Here is a 20,220-nt window from a genome sequence, read left to right on the forward strand (position 1 = left end):
GTTCATGCTGGAAGAATGTTCCAAAACTTCAGTTTTCAAGCTGAAAGCATTCTAATTTTCAGCCTAAATGGACTCGTGGTAGGAACGTGTTCTTGCGCCAGCATTTAGCTAGCTCTTTATTTTCAGCAGTTCCTTCCTGTCTCAGGTGTACCACCCCAAATAGAGTTACAGACAGCAGTCATATTCCTTCTCCTGCTTGGTTTGGTAGACTAAGCCAGCCAAGATTTGTAGTCGTCTTTCCTATGATAGGCTCCTGCTCTTTTTCCTGATCATCTCAAATAGCCCTTTTCTGAATCTGCTCCGGTTTCAGTCTGTATTTCTTGCACGTGGATATTCAAGGCAAGGTCTTCCCACAGCCACGTGAAGTGGAATTCACTCTTCCATATGGAAATGGCTCACCTGATACAGCCTAGGGATTGTATTTATCTGTTTCACGGCCACTTTTTTAGAGATAAAAAGTAAACAACCAGACCATGTAGATCCTGCTGTCGTTTAATCTTTTGCAACCAATGCATTCTCCATGAAAATCAAAAAGTAAACCTGTCTTAAGCCTTTTTATAGCATATAGAATGTGTTCCCTCCATGTGATAACAGTTTTTGTAATTAATTTTTAAGGTGTTCAATTTATATGGAAAAGTAACATTCTTATAAAACTGAGCAACTTTTTTCAAACAGCACGTTTAAAATACATGAAAGTAAAACAATTTAAAATACTCCAGTGCTAATACACTTTAAAACAAACAAACAAACAAACCAACCCTTGGAGAGAAAAGGGCTTACCATCATGAAATTCATGAAGACATCTTGTCCAGAACACAGAAATAGTTTAAAAAGTAAGCAGGTATGAAGCCCTGTTAAAGAGAGTATGTCTCAACATGCAAAGCTGCCCTGCTAGAGAGAGTATGTCTCAGCATGTAAAGCTTTATAGTTCATATATGTTGCAATCACATAGTGATAGTTTTATAATCACTTTTGCTGAAGAAGGTTGTACTCCATTCAAGGACCCAGAGCCTAAGGGAAGGTGGCCAGATGTAGGCAGGTCGGAAAAGGAGACCAGCCAGATGCAGATTTGATCATTTGCCATTTAGCAGGCTTTGAGGTACAAAAATCTAAATCGGAGCAAGTTAACCTTTAGCTTGGTGGGTATCTATAATAAAAGACTTCATTCAAGGTGCAGGAACATGTGGCTTGCGTCCACATCGCTCCATGCTCGCTCTTTCTAGGACAAACTGGCTGTGTCCTAATCAGATAAAGCTTTTCCACAGATCTTCTTTGGTCACCTTGTGATACCTGGTGGTGTTAATGTGGGTGTGTGCCTGATATAAACTGATGGTTATATGCATCCCACCAGCCTGGTGCTTTTAAGACATTGTGGTGAATGTGTCTGATATGTAGACATGAAATATTATGCTTGAAGGTAAAGTGCCTTCTGGGATAAGAATTAAAGGGCAGAGTAAAGCAGAAGCGAAGAAACTTGGTGCTGTCTTGGCCATAATACCTTTTGGGAGGAGTCTCTGGAGTAAACTGGCTCCTGAACATCACCCAGGTTTTCTCTTGGGAAGAGATAGCTGGAAGGACCAGAAAGTTGACTAAAAATTAAGTAGTGCAGGTCATGATCTCAAGATCACTCTTTGACTGTCTTCTATCCGAGCTGTAGATACATTCACTTAAATCAAAATCTTTGTTTCATTGCTATGGTTTCCAAGAAGTTAAGAAGTTCTGTTCCTGCAAAAATAACTTTGTGTATATTTTTGTGTGAAAACTTACATCTAGTATCTTTCTTGTCTATGTAAAATTAAAGATGATTATTTTAGGGTGCTGTAATGCTACTACCTTCCTTTCTTCATAGGAAGGTATTTCAGTTGATGTGTTTGAATGAAAATAAAACAATAGCACTAAAAATTAATGGAGAAATAATAAAAATACTGTAAAACCTGAATTGTTATACAATGTTATCTGAAGATCACCGAGTGTGACGGATCAAGGGTAGTACTGATATTAAGGCACAATTACAAACAGTGGGATACTTGATTTATCGTTGCAACTTTGCTGTTAGCGTAAGTTACACATCAGTCATTTCTGAAGTGAAAGTTTAAGTCTTGCTTAAAAAAATCTTTTGCTAGGTTTCAGATTTGGGGCATCTGATAGTTTGAATTTGGGGTTCAATTATGACAAAAGTAAATTTTTCTGTTAATTGCCCAAGTGGCTTGAGGGGTAGAGACGGAAGAAAAGGTGGGGGACAGGCTTAAGAAGAGAGGAGTCAAGGTGGTGACATGGGGAAAGGGACAGAAATTGAAAGGATCCTGAAGCACCATTGGTTTGCTGCATCATTTGTCTAAATGTTGTTTTCCTCTGGGGTACTGTAGCAGATATCTTCTGCTGCATGAGAAACAGTGCCAGGCAAAACACAGCAGTGGTCTCATCTCATCTGGTACACGTTTTTAAAAATCATTTGTAATTGGCGAATGCGAGGATGGAGAGGATCCATTAGAGTTATACTTTCTGTTATTAATAACCCACAATGAAAACGTTCTTTGAGAACACATCTTTTATTTTGCAGGTTTTAGTCCAGAAAACTAGGTTAGCAGAATTCACCTTTTCCAAACAATTGTTTACTTGGAATTCATCTGTAGCTGTCCCTGCTCAAGTTACAGGTCATTCATAATAATAAAGCTTTCTAATTCTATGACAGAATATTCGTAATGTCTTTAAAATACTCAACTAGATAATGGTCCCCAGGATCTGGACAGCAAGACTTCAAAAGGCAGAGTCCTCTGATCTCCAGTTTCCTTGTTCTCTCTAAGCTTGGAAGGTTTCAGCTATCAAGCATAGATTAAGTTTTATTGGTTGATAGTCTAATTGCATTTGTATTATCTTTCCCCTTAATACTATTTTCTTTTCTCTGTATTGGATTTCATCCAAATATTATTACTTCCATGAAGCAGTTTTCTGAAAATGTTTTGCTTTTGCTTTGATGCTTCACTGCTTAACACGAGTGCTGCAATAAGGTGTTGGTTCCTGACAATAGTTTTCCTCCTGTAAGGAAAAGTTTCCACAATCTTCTGTGCTTTGCTTATATTTGATAGAGCTCTTCGGTTGAGGCTTTTCATGGACAAGATAAGGTTTGGTTAAACATCTGAACTTTTGAATGTTTATCTGAACTAGATTCGACCTCTAAATTTGTCCATCATTAGTTATTTTGCTTTTCTTTTTAGAGACTAAATTATGCTATTAAATATGTTCTAAAGTAGGTTAAGTCCCTGTGCAGTTTGTCAGCTGGAACATTAATTTTAAAGCTAAAACAGTCTTCTACTGTATCTTTTTAACATTTTGTCTGAGTTTTAACCATGGCTGGTCAAACATAGGGTCAGTGCACCCATGCAAACCCCACATGTAGCTGATTGAGGCATCTCAAAGTTGTTGTGAAGACTGGCTTGATTTTATTTCAGGAAAAGATCGTGATATATAGTAATTATTTGCCTGCTCAGGCAGCTTGTTCCAGTGCAGCTGTTCTGGAGACTGGACGAAGTACTAAATGTCACCGCATGGCCTGCAGTGTCTCGGGAGGTCTTCCCCTCCGAGCCCCTACACAAGGGCAGGCGGACTTGGGGTCCCAGCTACCTGCTGCAGCAAACTCGTTGCACTAGCAGTGTAGGACATGCTCATTTCTGGGGTCCCAGTTACGCACGCCTTCAGCTGACCACATCTGTGTGTCCTCTTTGGACTCATGTCTTAACTGTACCGACCCAGATCATGCCCTCGTACTGCCTCTGTGATGAGAAGGAGCCACCATCAGATTGTAGGGAGAGTGGGTGGGTGCTGCAGAAAGCCAGAAGAGATGTTCCCCGACCACCTCGCACCTTGGCCAAAGCTGTGCTTGGTAGCATCAGGGAGAGAGAGGACAATGTATAGTTTCTATCTGCTGTTACACAACTGAACTGTATGACCTGATCTTTATTAGAAGACCAAGTTCTGATAAAGTCAATGCTAAAAAACCCGACACCTTGCTTAAGAAACACACTGGAATCAGAGCTTTCAGGTAAGCAGCCAAATTTACAACATAAACTATTATAACATAATATGTGGCTAAATATACCAGCAGCTTCATTCTGGGCGTTCCTTTTCCTCCTGTAATTACACTGTCTCAGCCCAAGAAAGAGGCTGACCCACGGCACATCTCACAGGGCACCTTCTCCCACTAACAGCCTCCGTCGGGTAAGCTCACACAAAAGCTATAGCCTCCATTTGATGTGCTTCATGTTTTTATGTTTATTTTATGCAGATCTTAAAGCACCCTTAGTGGAAATCTTTCCTGTGTCCTCGCAGTGCAACTCTGACACTACCTTGTAAGCAAAGAGCTGTAACTGCTGAAAAGTTTGAAAATCAATTGTGTTTTAACAAATAGAAATCATTTCTATAGAAACCTAAAATGAAGTTGGTGGCAGTAAAGGTCACTTTGTCTAAGGTTTACATTTATGTGAATATAGATGTTGGAGGTTGTTATTAGAACTTTCACTTAAGGTAGGAAGTACAAAGGATTCTTAAATCCATCGACTTACTCTTTTTAAAAATGAGCTAATGGGTGATCTTTTGTTCAGTTATACTTACTCTAATGATTTAATTGAGGTAGAGATAATTTGATAAAGTAGAATCGACGTATAAACAGAGTACAGCAAATGGATTTCAGATCTTTGGCTAGATATTTTTTGATTACTTTAAAGATAATGGTTGTACCTTTCTCCTTCATAAAATATCACATCTACGTTCACTGGAAAGTACTAAACTTACTATATTAAAAGAGAAAAATATACTGGAATTTCTGGTTTGAAACAGATGAATGTCACTACCATCTCTCATTGGAAATAAATATTTTTAACATGTTGGTTTTCATAACTTATGCACTACAAATTAATTCTATCCTTTATTGTACGAGAAGCATTAGAAGTTCATCACGGGTCAAAAAATATAAGATTATGAATATAATTGGAGGCTAAGTACAATGGAAATATAATTAAATTTTAAAATAATTTACTTTTTAAATTTAGAAGCACAAAATATAACTGATAAGAGTCTCAATAAAAAGAAAATTCTTTGGTATGATATTCTTTCTGGAAAGGTCCCATAAGATTGGATCTGAATAAAAGACTCAACAAGGTATCCAAGTGCGTGTCTAAATTTAAATGTATGAATCATTTGTATGACTCTTAACAAGGGTGATATAAATACAGCAATGCCAAGTCTCCCGTGTTCTTTACAGATAATTAGTTTGTTTTCCAAAGCATAAGGCAGAATTATATGTAGGTTTTGAAGTTAAAGTGCACACATGGCCGGCAGTACCCAGCCGCTCAGAAGAGTTTTCTTTTGGCATAACAGCCTACCTGGTGCTCCTGGTAGAAAAATGGTATAATTGTCTTGTCCTTTTGTCTGAGCAATTTAATGTAAATGATGAGTATTCGTATTATTTGCAAAAGGTTGAAAAGGTTTTTTTTAGACTAACTCAGTCAGGAGGTAAGCTTAAAGACTTAAAAGGTACTGACATATATTCCACAACAGAAGAAAACAAACAGAACTCCATATTCCAAAAAACCCTGAACACGTTACTTATTGTAATTACTTGTTCAACTTGATCTGGAAATAGTCTTCAGTTCCTTGCTCTGTCTTCCTCAACCTTTAATTGCATGTTTGTTTTCTTTTTATATTATATATGTCAACTTCAAAAGTCATTAATTCAACTATTGTCTTTTTTTCCTCTATAACTATCGTATTTTATAGAAGTGGGATGAGATTTTATGGCTGAAAACACTGGAACAGGGCAGCGCTGAGTCACCCAGGTAGCGAAGGGCAGGGCCACCCTTCAACTCCTATGTGTTAGACCATCCAAGTTATCGAGTATTTTCCTGGTAGTTTTAGCAACCCTCTCTGAAGGAGAGAAGTACACCAAATGCAAAAAGCATCTCCATCACACTCCTGACTTCTGCCTGTATTCATCTGTAGTTAGGTCACTCTTGACCTGCAGATTTACAGAAAGCGGCTACCGAAGGAGGCTCAAGATCAGATGAGTCCTCAGTGATCTGTGCTCATACAGAACTGCCCTTCTCAGTGCAAGGGGGGTAAAAGACTGCAGCTTTTTGCAAAGAGACTTTGTCGAGAGTCCTAATGCCTGACACGGACTCGGAGAGACCAGTTTTCCCTTCCCAAACTCGCTGTACTCTCTCTTCCTAGAGCCTGAATAGTCTGACTTTGTGTACTGCAGCAGATTTCATCCAAGTCCCACATGTTTTACATTAGATGAACCTAAACTGGTCATACTGTATGAATAAAATGAACTCATTGATTTCTGGCATTGTGGTTTTTATATTCAAGTTAAGTGTGTATAATAGAATTTCTAATATTGTGACAATACCAAAAAAATTGTGGAAAGAAAGGCTTGGCATGTCCTGGGTGATCTAGTCCAGTCCCTCCTGTCACAAGGTACTGTGTTCTGTGTCCCCTTTCATAAATTCATTAAGCGTCATCTTAAATTCTTTTAGTTTTATTTGCCACCACGACTTCTTTGAAAGGCTGTTTTAGAACTTCGTATAATGGCCAGTTCATACTCATTTATTCTTGTGCCAACATTGTTCTTCAGTTTAAACAGCTCTTCTCCCTCCCTGCTGTCCTTTTCTTGTCTCCTGCTCCTTTTCCCACCCCTACCAGCAAATTCATAGAGAACAATCACAGCCTTTCTCAGCCATTTTCTAGCTGGCCAAACACGCCAAGCTCCCCGTCTGCTTTCGAAAGCTCAGCAGCCTGTCCTCCTGGTACTTCTCATGGCCGCTGCCTGCATTTTTCCTGGCATGAATTCCCATCTCACACATGAGTGTCCAAAGTTGCACACTCATTCGGGGGAAATATTTTGTATTAATCCTTCTCTGACCATGCACGGGGTAGTATTAGGTCTAATCTGGTTTCTCTAACTTCCAGTCTCAAAGTCACTAAGGTTTGGTCTGATATCCTGAATCTTGTCTGAACTGATGATGCTCCCCAGCCTTGAGTCACCAACAAGTATTTTTTGAATGCTCCTACTTTTTCTGTTGGAGCCATTAATGAAGACACAAGGATCAGTTCCAAGAATTTTTAAGGATTTGCACTGGTAACTTTCCTTCAATACAGTAGTTCTCCTTTCAACAAAGCTCATTTTAATACCTTATTTAGTCACTTCAGAGTTATTGTTTTAGTTCTCTCCATCTTCTCTAGTTTAACTAATAATTTCCCATTTGGCATCATACCAAATACACCACAGAAGTCCAGATAGATTTGGCCTATTGCATTTTCCTTTTCTAAAAAAACCCATTTATTTTATTAAAGAAAGATATCAGGTTAGTTTGGTATGATCTTCCTTTATAAAACCAATGCATGCTCAGAAATATTGCTTTATTTTTCTAAATATTCATGGTACAAATACCACTAAGAAAAGCTGTGTGGGGAGTGCCAGTTTGTTTCACAATGTAAGCGTGTAGTGATATTTAACACACTATTCATTTATTTCCATTTATTATTAGTGGGGGACAAAATTTTAAAAAAGTTTATATGCACCAGAGCATGATGCAAAATATGAATTATATAGTCATTTTATTGAATCTTTACTGCTAATGCACACAAATTTCACAAAGTGTAATGACACTACTGAGCACTTAAGTTGTTAGGCTGTCATATTACGGAAAAATTATTTGTGCTATATAATCACTGTTTTCTTTTTCCTATTGTTTATTTCTAACCTTGCTTCCTAAACATTTGGAAATGCAGATATACTTGCTGTGGCAAATACCTGTTTTAAGACCATAAACCTGAATGACTTCAGGTCCTTTGGTGCCCACGCAAACAAAATCTTCCTAGCATCTCCTGACCGGCGATACCCATTTTGTTACCTGATGTTGCAATTCTTGGGCCTATGCTCTGTAGTCATAAAACCTGTAATTTTAAAGCTTATCATAAACATAGGGATTAGGGGTAATGCCTGATTCCTGCATTTTCCCCACCAATCATTTGTGTAATGCCTTTAAGCAGACCATGTTTCTGTCTCTCATTTTACTCTTTTGCAAAAAAGACATAGTAATTATAGCGTGGGGATAACTCATGAGACCTGCCCAGGAATTTCACTAGGGGATAAAATAGGATGACTGACAAAAGTCTTTAGCTCAATAAAGTAGGTGCGGTGAATTCTTTATCCTTAGTGAGCAGACTTTATTGACTCCATCTCAGAGCATCACAAAGGAAAGGAAGGAGGCAGGGACTTGGTTTTGTCACTCTCAAAACTTTGGTGCTGGTTGAAAAACTGACCATTTATACAGGCGATAATGCATGTTGCTCCTTCTTTAAAGGACTAGCAGTAGTTTCACTTCTGCTGCAGGCCAAAAAAAATCTGAAAAAATGTTGAATTCTGAGTTCCAAAGAAATCCAGTAAAACTTAAAGTCATGAGTCATTATATATTCTTAAATTACAGTGTCTCCTGGAATGTAGGCATAGTCATACGCCTCTGCATGTTAAGATATATTTCTTCAGGAGGATGAGACACTCAGCAATTAAGCATTCCCATTACTTGAAATTAATTAGTTAACTAATTAATTCCTTCAAATTAATATTTTCACACATATGTGATAGTTCTGCTGTTAGACTGGCACTTTTATTATCCAAAGTCATAGAGACCTACTTCTACCTCCCCTTTTGCCATCTCAGCTTTGATTCAGTCGTGCAAGATGTTGCTGAGGACTCCAGATATAAGTCTGTAAAGCACTTAAGAAAATTATTAGTTTAAGACATCAGAAATCACAGTTAAGTCCATGGATCTGTTCATATGTATTTTAAGAAAGTTGCAGCTAAGCTTTTGATCAGTGTATTCTGTATTTTGAATGGTCAAGCTTGTCACTTTTAGTATTCCTTGGGAAAAGAATTATTAAATCCCAGTTTATGGGTGTTGTCGTTATACTACAAATCATCTCCATTTCGAAGAACTTCCTGAAATTTTGAAGTCCTCAGTGGTATTAAAACAAATTCGCATGGTCCAGACAGTTGTGGGTTTTTTTCCTGCAGAACAAGGCTAATAGAAGAGAAGGTACTAATGTAAAGCTATTTGAATCTCTTAATGCTTTATCCACTCCCACTGCTGCTCTTCATTCTGTGTGAACCCTTTCCATCCAAATGAATTGCATATGATAATTTTGGGTGTTATAATAAACAGATAGGCACTATAATAATGTATTTCAGTTAGGAAGAGGTGCTCGGAAGAAATTGGTTTTGCTATACACATGATGTGAGACAATCAATAGTGCTTTAGTCTGACAAGCACTGTCAATATTCATTGTCACAGTTCAGAAAGTCATTAATGGATAGTTCTTCAAAACCCAATGCTTTCAACACATTAGAAGTGTTCGGATATACTGTACCTGGCAGGAATTAATCATAGGTAAACCCTTGGGATTATGTATAAATGTTTTGTAAATTAAGAGTGAAATAAAAGTCATTGGAAGGAATGTGAGATCATGTTATATGGAGTTAGAAAATCTTGCCAATAAAATATGGAGCTGTTTAGAACGTATTAAAACATTTTACTTTCTGAATCATTCAGGCTCTGCCCAGAACATCACACTAGGAAAAACAGTCTGCTAGAAATATATTGTCTAGCTACATGACTAAATTCACAGAAAGTAATCACGTAAAAATTTTGATCCTTGCCCTGAAAAGGTTAGAGCCTTGCCTGGTTCTTTAGTTGTGGCCATGCCAAAACCCTGGAGAAAGGCTTCTGTAACTTCACCTTACAAATATGTTAGCCACTGCTTAATCCCGTTTAAATTATAATATGTTTACTCTCATTGCACCATATATACAATTTAGTGCATTAAATTATAGCAAGCAATTCTTCATCTGTACATCTCAAAAATTCCATCGACTCTGATGGTACTATTTCTGCAGAACTGTGTGATTTGGAGATAATGCATTAATTCTTTCCTTCCACCTGTCTTCTTGTGTAAAAGCTCTTGTACAGACTTTATTTTGTGGTTTTGCATGATACTCCCGTTTTTTATATGTTATTAGGAATATTAAGGCTAGAGTTGTGGCATTGAATAAGTATTCAGAGGATTTATATAGGCCCAAAAAAAGACAGGTCATTTTTTTCTTGGTCCAATTTTTTTGCAGAAAATTTAGTCTATAGTTATCCTTCCTAATTCAGCTGATGTTATTACAGTGCTATCCAACATTAAGGGCCAAAGATGTGTTCTTTCTTTTATGCCTAATGATGTCTTTATACTGTTTTCTTTTTGTACCCAATCTGTATTACACTTCCCTAATATGATAAGCTGTTGTGATTTAATATAGCTTAATTTTAGAGCAAATTATCTGTGGAAAAGATCTTGCCATTTTTTTCGTGTGTCCATTAATACCTTTCCCACCTGTGGAATAAATAGAGACATAATAAAGTGACTAAAGTCATCAGAAATGCTTTTTTAGATCTGATGATCCAGCTTTATTTCCAGCCAAACATGAAAGTCAACCAGTATTCAGGTTATGTTTTTGCTGCTGGATTGAAGTGTCCTTGAAGCCACTTGCACTAACAGAAGAAATTTAACATAGTATTGGCCTCTGTTGGGTTCCCCTCTACATGTACTGTAAAAGGCCCTGGCCGAACAAGAGCAAGCATGTGTTTCCTTTTTCTGCCTCAGAAGCTCTTAGTGCAATATAAGAAATACTTGATCAAAGAGTCTGTGCAGAGGGAGGGGAATTATCCTTCTGTTCCATGTTGGGTTTGAAGCATTTATGTGGATATGTCAGTGTAAGTATCTTCAGAAATTGAAGATATGAGTTAGAATCATAGAATCATAGAATCATTTAGGTTGGAAAAGACCTTTAAGATCATCACGTCCAACCGTTAACCTGGCACTGCCAAGTCCACCACTAAACCATGTCCCTAAGCACCACATCTACATGTCTTTTAAATACCTCCAGGGATGGGGACTCCACCACTTCCCTGGGCAGCCTGGTCCAATGCTTGACAACCCCTTCGGTGAAGAATTTTTTCTTCGTATCTAATCTAAACCTCCCCTGGCGCAACTTGAGGCCATTTCCTCTCGTCCTATCGCTTGTTATTTGGGAGAAGAGACCGACACCCACCTCGCTACAACCTCCTTTCAGGTGGTTGTAGAGAGCGATGAGGTCTCCCCTCAGCCTCCTTTTCTCCAGGCTGAACAACCCCAGTTCCCTCAGCCGCTCCTCATAACACTTGTTCTCCAGACCCCTCACCAGCCTTGTTGCCCTTCTCTGGACATGCTCCAGCACCTCAACGTCCTTCTTGTAGTGAGGGGCCCAAAACTGAACACAGTATTCGAGGTGCGGCCTCACCAGGGCCGAGTACAGGGGCACGATCACTTCCCTACTCCTGCTGGCCACACTATTTCTGATACAGGCCAGGATGCCATTGGCCTTCTTGGCCGCCTGGGCACACTGCCGGCTCATGTTCAGCCGGCTGTCGACCAAGACCCCCAGGTCCTTCTCTGCTGGGCAGCTTTCCAACCACTCTTCCCCAAGCCTGTAGCACTGCATGGGGTTGTTGTGACCCAAGTGCAGGACCCAGCACTTGGCCTTGTTGAATCTCATCCAGTTGGCCTGGGCCCATCGATCCAGCCTGTCCAGGTCCCTCTGCAGAGCCTTCCTACCCTCGAGCAGATCAACACTCCCTCCCAACTTGGTGTTGTCTGCAAACTTACTGAGGGTGCACTCGATCCCCTTTGTCCAGATCATTGATAAAGATATTAAACAAATTGGCCCCAAAACTGAGCCCTGGGTAACACCGCTCGTGACCAGCCGCCAACTGGTTTTAACTCCATTCACCACAATTCTTTGGGCCCAGCCATCCAGCCAGTTTTTTTACCCAGCGAACAGTACCCCCATCCAAGCCATGAGCAACCAGTTTCTCCAGGAGAATGCTGTGGGAAATGGTGTCAAAGGCTTTACTAAAGTCTAGGTAGACCACATCCACAGCCTTTCCCTCAGCCACTAAGCGGGTCACCTTGTCATAGAAGGAGGTCAGGTTAGTCAAGCAGGACTTGCCTTTCATAAACCCATGCTGAATGGACCTGATCACCTGGTTGTCCTGTACATGTTGTGTACAGGCACTCAAGGTGATCTGCTCCATAACCTTCCCTGGCACCGAGGTCAGACTGACAGGCCTGTAGTTCCCTGGATCCTCCTTCCAGCCCTTCTTGTAGATGAGCATCACATTTGCTAACCTCTGGTCAACTGGGACCTCCCCTGTTAGCCAAGACTGCTGATAAATGATTGAAAGTGGCTTGGTAAGCACTTCCACCAGCTCCCTCAGTACCCTTGGGTGGATCCCATCTGGCCCCATAGACGTGTGTGTGTCTAAGTGGTGTAGCAGGTCGCTAACCATTTCCCCTTGGGTTATGGGAGCTTCATTCTGCTCCCCATCCCTGTCTTCCAGCTCAGCGGGCTGGGTACCCAGAGAACAACCGGTCTTACTATTAAAGACTGAGGCAAAGAAGGCATTAAGTACCTCAGCCTTTTCCTCATCCTTTGTCACTATGTTTCCCCTCGCATCCAATAAAGGATTAAGTTTATTCAGTGCAATGAATCAAATGGCACGCCTATGCAGTTTATGCCAGGGAACATGCAGTAGAACAAGCAGTAGATTTTATTTCCTATTATTTTATACTTAGATCCTTAAATGTCTTATTTTACTTCTGTATGGAATTGCTTTCCACTTTTTTATGTTGTTTGACATTTGCCAGCTCTCTTTCATAGAGGATTCTTCTGGCCAAATCCAGAACCTGAAATTTAAAAAGGAAGGTACTCCAAAAAATATTTATTGTGGTTTTTGAGTTTTATAACTACTTTTTTTTTTTCCTCTTGGAAGTAACATTTGGTCCTCTTTGTATTTCCAAATATAATAGCAACGTCATTTTAATGCGGGGATATCGCGAGAAGAATGGTTTGGCAAGAGAAGGAATATTTCTAAATGAGATCCCAACAAGAATATTTCTGGCTAAGCTTGGTTTTGGAACATGCTATCTAAACCCTTGAATTTCTGGGAGGCTTGGAGTTTCCCTCTGGTGACTCACACATGTTTAACAGCATAAAATAAGATATTCATCAAAATTAGCTTTGCTGCTGTTTTTAGCTATGCGCTATACAGTTCAACATAGAACATACAAAAGTGTCCATGACAATAATTATTCCTACCTCTAGATGTAGTTTTAACACCATAATTGCTGTTTCAGATATAAAACTTCCAGCTGGGTTAATGCATCTTTCGAAACAGAAGGATCTTTACCCTGCTGTCAAGTCATAGATCCCCTATCCTACCATTCACAGTATGACCACCTTCACTTCAGTTAAAATATCTTAACAAATCTGGTGTATACTTAGAGCTAAGCATGTAGTTCAAGTGGGCATAAAACACTTCAGAGTACCGCAGAATGGGAAATGTGGCAGGCATCTTAAGTGACTTAAGAGATGTTTTCACTCCTGCATCATTTGCACTGGGGAAGCTTCACTGTAAGTCAGGAAAAAGCAAACCTAAATATGAATTGCTATGGACAGAATGACCCTAAGCAACAAGAGAGTCCCCAAACTAAATACAATTCACTTTGCTGTTTCAAAGTACCATTAAGATGCAGAATTAGAAACATCCATTTGTTGTTCTTTTTATAGCACAGCCAAGTGACTTGGAATTTTAGCTTGTCCCTGCCAAGGATTGCTCAATTTCGAACAAAAAGTCCTCCACTATAATGTTAAAAAAGCACCAACCATCAATTGAATGCTAATCTTTATATTCTATGATACATCACTCCAAGAATGTTACCATTAAAAAATGTGAATTCTATTTTTCATAAGTGATGGATTATTGTACCAAGCTGTGTATTTTCCAGTAAAGTGTCCTTTTATTTGTCCTGTGTGATTACTAGTTTGTGGAAGTATGTGTGGGGTCATTTTAGTGCTGTGGGAAAATGGAGCACTCTTCTGTTAAAATCAGTAGTGAAATCAGAAGCAAACTATGCTCTGATCATCATAGGCATGTGTTTAAATATTGCTTTCCTTAATTGGCTATGTTCTATTTACTTAAAATGAACAATTTGGCAAGTTTTTCTCCCTTGACAACAGCAAAGCATAAACCATTTTATAAGTTTGGCTGTTAAAATCAGATTTGTAATGTAAACCACAATATTCCAGGGTTGTTACTGTTGCTTAACCAGTTATTTTAGCTTGCCATTGTTTTATAATTGTGCACCTTTAAATATTCTGGTGCTGTTTATAACTTATGCAAAACTTCTTGCTACAAAATAGCCCAATAATATCGATGATAATTTTCTTTTTGCTCTCTCTCTCTTTCCTTGGTTTCCCTATATGAAGATCACTGCATTACAGGGGAGATTCAATCTGGATGGGGAGATTAGGGAGCATCTCTGTAACTGCAGCTAAACTATCCAGGGTACTATTTAGAAATTCCGTCAGAGGGACAATAGACCAACTTCTGCAAGTTCAACTTGTGGAGAATACTGTTTTGGTGGATTTATTTATTTATTTGTTTGTTTTCAAGAGAAGATGGAAAGCTGTTCTTTCCTCAGAAAGCAGAAGCCACCCCTCTCTCAGCTGGAGGTCCTTGCCAGGGAAGGCTGTAGAGCTCCGGCTGTCCCATTTTCCTGCTCAGCATTTGGGGGAATGGGCAGGGTGAGAGCACGCAGGACACAGGATAAGGGTTATTCAAGGGTGGTGGGGCTCAGGTGATTTGTTAGCAAACTTCAAAAATCTGCGTGTTCAGGGAAACCTTTGGAGAAAGTCCTCCCATGGCATCACTGCTGCTTCTGTAGCATCCAGCCTTGCGTGTTGAGTTTCTCCTTCCTACTAATACTGCCTATTTTGATAGCTGTGATGGTGCCCTGTAAGCACCTCAGCAGAAAAAAAGTTAAATGGATGCCTTTGAAACTTCCTCCAGGGGATTTTCTGCAGCTGGCTTCTATGTCTTTTTGACACAGAGCAGGAATAAATTGAGCTCAAAATGTTTCTCAGTTTGGTAAATGCCTAAATTTAATAAAATATAATCATTAGGACAGGAATACTTTTCTTTCCATAAATTAATGCATCTTGCACACATTTCATGGCATATAGCCATGTTTTCTATAACTGCATTAAATATATATATAACGCTTAATCCATCTTGGCAAGAGAATTCAGTCCTTCACTAGTGGTGTAACCATCCATCCTTTCTCATAACAAGTAGTATACAGCTAATAGTGCATAGCACACTTTGAGTCCAGAGTTTTAGTTGAAAAATCATCCATGTGAAACTTGTGGGATTTGTGAACATTTCATGAGTAAACTGGTCACCATCCAAATACTTATGGGCAATAAATAATACAACTCTGTGAATAACCAGCAGAGTGAACTCATCATGTTTATTCACAAAAGTATTAATCAGATGTTTTGTACTATCCAAGCAGCTACACTGCTGACCTACCGCATGATTTTACTAGGGTGGCTATGGCCATTATTTTCGAAGGATATTTGAGCAAACTACTATTAGTTTAAAAATACTGTTTCACTGAAGCTTTTTCTTTTGATTTTCTTTAGTTTTCAGGCTGAACTACAGTGCCTCTGACACAAACGACAGAAACCGAGTTAAAAGCAGGTTAAAGAAGTTCATCTCCCGAAGACCCTCCTTGAAAACATTGCAAGAAAAGGGACTTATTAAAGGTGTGTTTGGTCTTATATATTCTTTCGGAGTAAAAAGTAAAAATTCACAAATTAATTTTTCATTCGCAGTTAAATGAATAAGTGCACTGGATAAATACTTCTTAGATATGGTTTTCTTGCTGTAAAACTCATAAAACTTACACTGCTGAACTGTAAAGAAAAAATCAACATATGGTTACATCTATCTCTGTGCTATCTGACTACTACTTCAATTTTTCTGCTTTGGTGTGCATGTGGTAGAAGCCCCTCCGTTTAACACAGGCACTCACCATGCACGTTGCAAATCGACATGCTGCACGACTCCATTTCTTTTTAAGAAAAGAATGTTGGTATAATTTTATATTTTAGAATCCAAAATAGGAACTTCAGATGCTGTGCTGACTAATTTGTTTTCTGAGGTAGGCTGGAATACTTTCTGCTGTCTTCTCTCATTATTTTCCTAACTTGCCAACAAAATAATTTTTAACAATTTAAAATACGTGCCAACGAACAATAAATGCTTTGAATCTGTGATTTTTTTCCTACTCCAATTTCTTGATAAGTTGGTCAGCCGTCACTTTCACATATCCTTAAAAAATTGTTTCTTCGATAAAACGTGTTTGTTAGTTTATCCAAGGAGTAAGCGTTTTGCTAAGAAGCCGGTAGTTAACTTGAAGGCAGTAGCATTCTGACCACTAATAAACAAGCAAAGCCATGTTTTCAAATATTGTCTGGAATGATGCTTTAAAAATTTACGCACTCCCAAATTATTATGTGCGAAACCCACAACTGCACATGCAAATTGACTAGAAAGAGGCATTTTGCCAGCAGCCCCTGTCAATCTCTGGAGTGTGAGTTTTCCAGTGGTGTGTCAAAAGTGGCAAGGGGTGTTGCTAGTCTGTATTAAACTTGTCTGTCCTGAGCCAAGAGATTGACCCCAGCCAGCAAAAGCTAAAGCAGCCACAAGAGTTAAACACCAGCTGGGCCCATGTCTGAAGAGAAGGAGAAGATTTTATGAATTAAGTTCTTATGTTTCAGATATATGCAGAAATGTTCAGTGCAATGTTGCTTACTGTAAGGAAGTCTTCGTTATATGAAATCATTATGTGCCTTAGTGGTCGGCTTCTGCTTCTAACTGCCACAGAAACTTTAAAAAATTGTCATTTAAACATAAATATATATATGTGAGGTGTGCACACTCACACACCAAACTTTCGGGATCTGTCCTTACACATTAATAGTGTCTGATTTCAATACATTGGAGGGTTTTTCTTCTTTGAAGTACTCTGTGGGTTGAGGGTGGGATTTGAATGCATCATATTAGTTTGTTTCAGTTATTACAGTAATAGAGGAGTAATTTATAGTCTTTTAATTTCTGGATTTAAGGGGTTTTTTTTTAGTTTAATAAAGTGTGGCTGATGAATCTCCTGCGGTGTTACATAGGGATCAGATGTGATCCGGGCTAACAAATCCAGATTCATTAGCATAACTCATATCCATCCTCTAATATATCTCTCTAGGAAAGCCAGATGCATTTGGTTTTGGCTACAGTTGCACTAAGCTCTTGATTCATAAACATAGCTTGGTTCTACCTGGGATACTCTTTCAAGGATAACGAAGATGCACGATTTGTGACACAGTAATTCAGAATTGGTACCCGGCACAGTTTTATTACCAGACTAATGTTACCACGAAGAAAACATGTTAGTTATCTACCATGAAGTTTCATTAGGATTAGGTTTTGGCCATGCAAATGAGGCAGGATTCGTTAGCACGGCTTAATTCCAATCTACGGTAAGTCTATGTGAAATGCTCATTTGATAAGGTTCCTTCATTGTCTTCACCCGAGTTTATCCCTTAATCTGTTAAAATGTTATGAAAATGCAGTTGCAGTGCTTATACAGAGACCACTTTTAAATGTTAATTTTTAGGCTCACATTAGAATATTTTTAAATCACAAAATGCAACCATCCAGATTAAAAATGAAAAGCCTGCCAAATTTTGTATTATAAGATGCATCTATTTATTTTTCTAAGGTACTTAAATGGTTGCAGAAACCTCTCAAAACTATTTATTTGCTCGTTTCTTGAGGGAAAAAATGCTAACCAATTTTTACAAGAAAAAATTCCTCCAGCTCTGAGAACATGCATACTAACTTTTATCCCATAGGGAAATACTTCTGTCAGAATTGTAAATCCCTTAAAATAGGGGCTCGTAATAAAAGTGTGTCTAAAGCCTTGCAGGACATCTCGGTACTGAATTTCTGACAAAGAGCTGTTCTGTGTGCTAGTGAAGAATTGGTATAAATACCTGTGAAGCGTGTGGTGTTAATTACTCCAATGCAGTGGCACCGTAGGTGCTGTGAAAACCTTCACTTTTCATCAAGTGCTATTCATATTTGCCGGGGGCACTATAAAGCTCTCAAATCTATATTGATTTTTTACATTGTATGTCACATTGGAACCAAAACTCCAATAAATTTAACACGTAAATTATAGTCATGAGTAAATACATTTTAAGGTGGTAAGTTCACTTAAACACAGTTCTGTGCTCTGTTAGTCACTGATGTGTACACACTTGGCCAGAAGACTCGACACATTTCTCCACATTAACCAAATTTGGGAATACAGGCTTCAAAATTAAATAGCAGTTTGATCTCCTGGGGTACTTTGTTCTGCCAACACTGTTATCAGAAAATCTAGAAATAATGTGATTGTCATTTAACTCTTAACAAAACTTTGTTTATGTAGAATGTAGCAAATATCCATGTAGTAAGTAAAGTAGGTAGTTAACAAATGAGAAGAATAAGAAGTAGGAGGATAATAATCAGACAAGGGAATGTAGCAGACCAATGTGTAAATGTTAGTTGCATGTTGATCTGAAAATGAAGACGCGCTGATGCTTTACATGACAAAAAGTTATTTTTGTCATCGCTGTCCCATTTGCTTTCTAGTCTTCTGCATAAAAGAAGCCAGAATGGGAACAGCACATTGGCTCCATTCATCGGGGCTTTTCATGCTCCAGCGAGAGCTCTAATGAAGATCGTCAGCCCTTCTCGTTCCATCTCACTCATGCTTACACAAACTATCTTTGGTCTAGAAGCATTTTGAACTGCTTTTGAGATGATGTGTAATACAGTATTTTTGCGTAACGTGTATGTGTCTATATATGCACACTTATGTTCATATATATCCACACATGCACGCAAACCTAGAAATAGTAAATAAGAGGCATGTTCCACGTCTGCCATTTTAACAGTGTTATTTCGAGAATAACTGTTCAAATTTATATGCTAGGGCAGGGGTCTTCAGTTCCTCGGGATTGAAATATTCTCAGAATTTACAGAATCTGCACTAATATGCTAGAAAAATAATATATAAATCTTCTCTTTTAAAACTACTTTATAGTCTATAATTGAACTTTGATCTTTATGTTTGAGCTTTGTCATGATTTAATATTACCCAAAATGAATTGCCAACCTTCAACTTGCTATTGGCCTGCTAACTTCCTGATTTCTGAGCCTTTCTAGCCCACACACACAAGAAAAAAAAAAGCTTCTGTGAAACTGATTTTAAAGCTATGGTGGTTGTGTTGGTAATAGACTATCACAAAATACACTTTCAGTAAATGGTAAAAAAGCATGGGTAACAACATAACACAAATGGCACTGTGGGAAATGAGGAAAATGCAGCTATGCAGCCGGCAAGAAATTAATCTAGGTTTTTTAGGGGTGGATTTTTTTTTTCCCCAAAAGCTAGACACCGAAGGAACTTCAATGAATTTATTTCGTAAGTTAAGTTAAGGCAAAAACCAAACCAGCATAAAAATTGGAATGGTTACAACTGTTTCAAGATGAAAATAAAAGCCACTCAATTGCTAGTGAAAGGAACTAGCTGTGATTTGGCTTGATAGCCTATAGAACGGGGCTCAGCATATGTTGGTGGTTGTGCAGATAGCAGCACAGAGATCACCAAGCATTTTCTTTCCAGACAAGGGAAAACATCTTTATTGTCTCATCTGTCTCAATGGACCTTGGAGGAGTTCAATCTAATGAGTGTAATGCTCATGAGAAGTCCAAAAGAGTAGATTAAGACTTACTTGGTGTGTCCTGTAATTCTTCTGGGTTATGCAGGAATTTAGCAAGTGATCTGGTGCCCATAATAATTTAGGGAAAGTTAGGAAATGTTTCCTTTGACTTGCAGGGACAGTGGGTCACAAAGGTATTTCTTTCTTTCTCTGACCGCTACGTGGACATTTGGAAGTACGTTTCCCAAACCCTGTGGATGGCCAAACACTGGACAAAGTGATTTTTTTCCTTTGACATGATGGTCAGAAATAATTCAGATAATTTGAAAATATCTCATTTTTGGAGACCTGTTTTGAGGACTACAGCAGACTCACTCTCCTTAAATTCAAATGAGCTCTTGTCCCCAGTAAAACACCACCATTTTTAAAAAGAGACCAGTGTCTGCAGCACTCTCTATTTTCCCTTTTTCTGA

The 20,220-nt window shown here is 38.6% G+C and overlaps 1 protein-coding gene across 3 annotated transcripts in view; it reads left to right on the forward strand.

The window, feature by feature from the left end:
- The window catches only part of ARHGAP15 (Rho GTPase activating protein 15), a 341,933-nt gene that overhangs the window by 187,847 nt on the left and 133,866 nt on the right, over window positions 1-20,220 (forward strand). For all 3 annotated transcript variants that reach the window (XM_076343118.1, XM_076343121.1, XM_076343120.1), the window contains one exon: window positions 15,620-15,742. In XM_076343118.1, coding sequence (XP_076199233.1) covers window positions 15,620-15,742 — 123 coding nt within the window. The remainder of the gene's footprint in view (window positions 1-15,619; window positions 15,743-20,220) is intronic.

This window comes from Aptenodytes patagonicus, chromosome 6 (genome assembly GCF_965638725.1).
Source record: "Aptenodytes patagonicus chromosome 6, bAptPat1.pri.cur, whole genome shotgun sequence".
Taxonomy (NCBI): domain Eukaryota; kingdom Metazoa; phylum Chordata; class Aves; order Sphenisciformes; family Spheniscidae; genus Aptenodytes; species Aptenodytes patagonicus.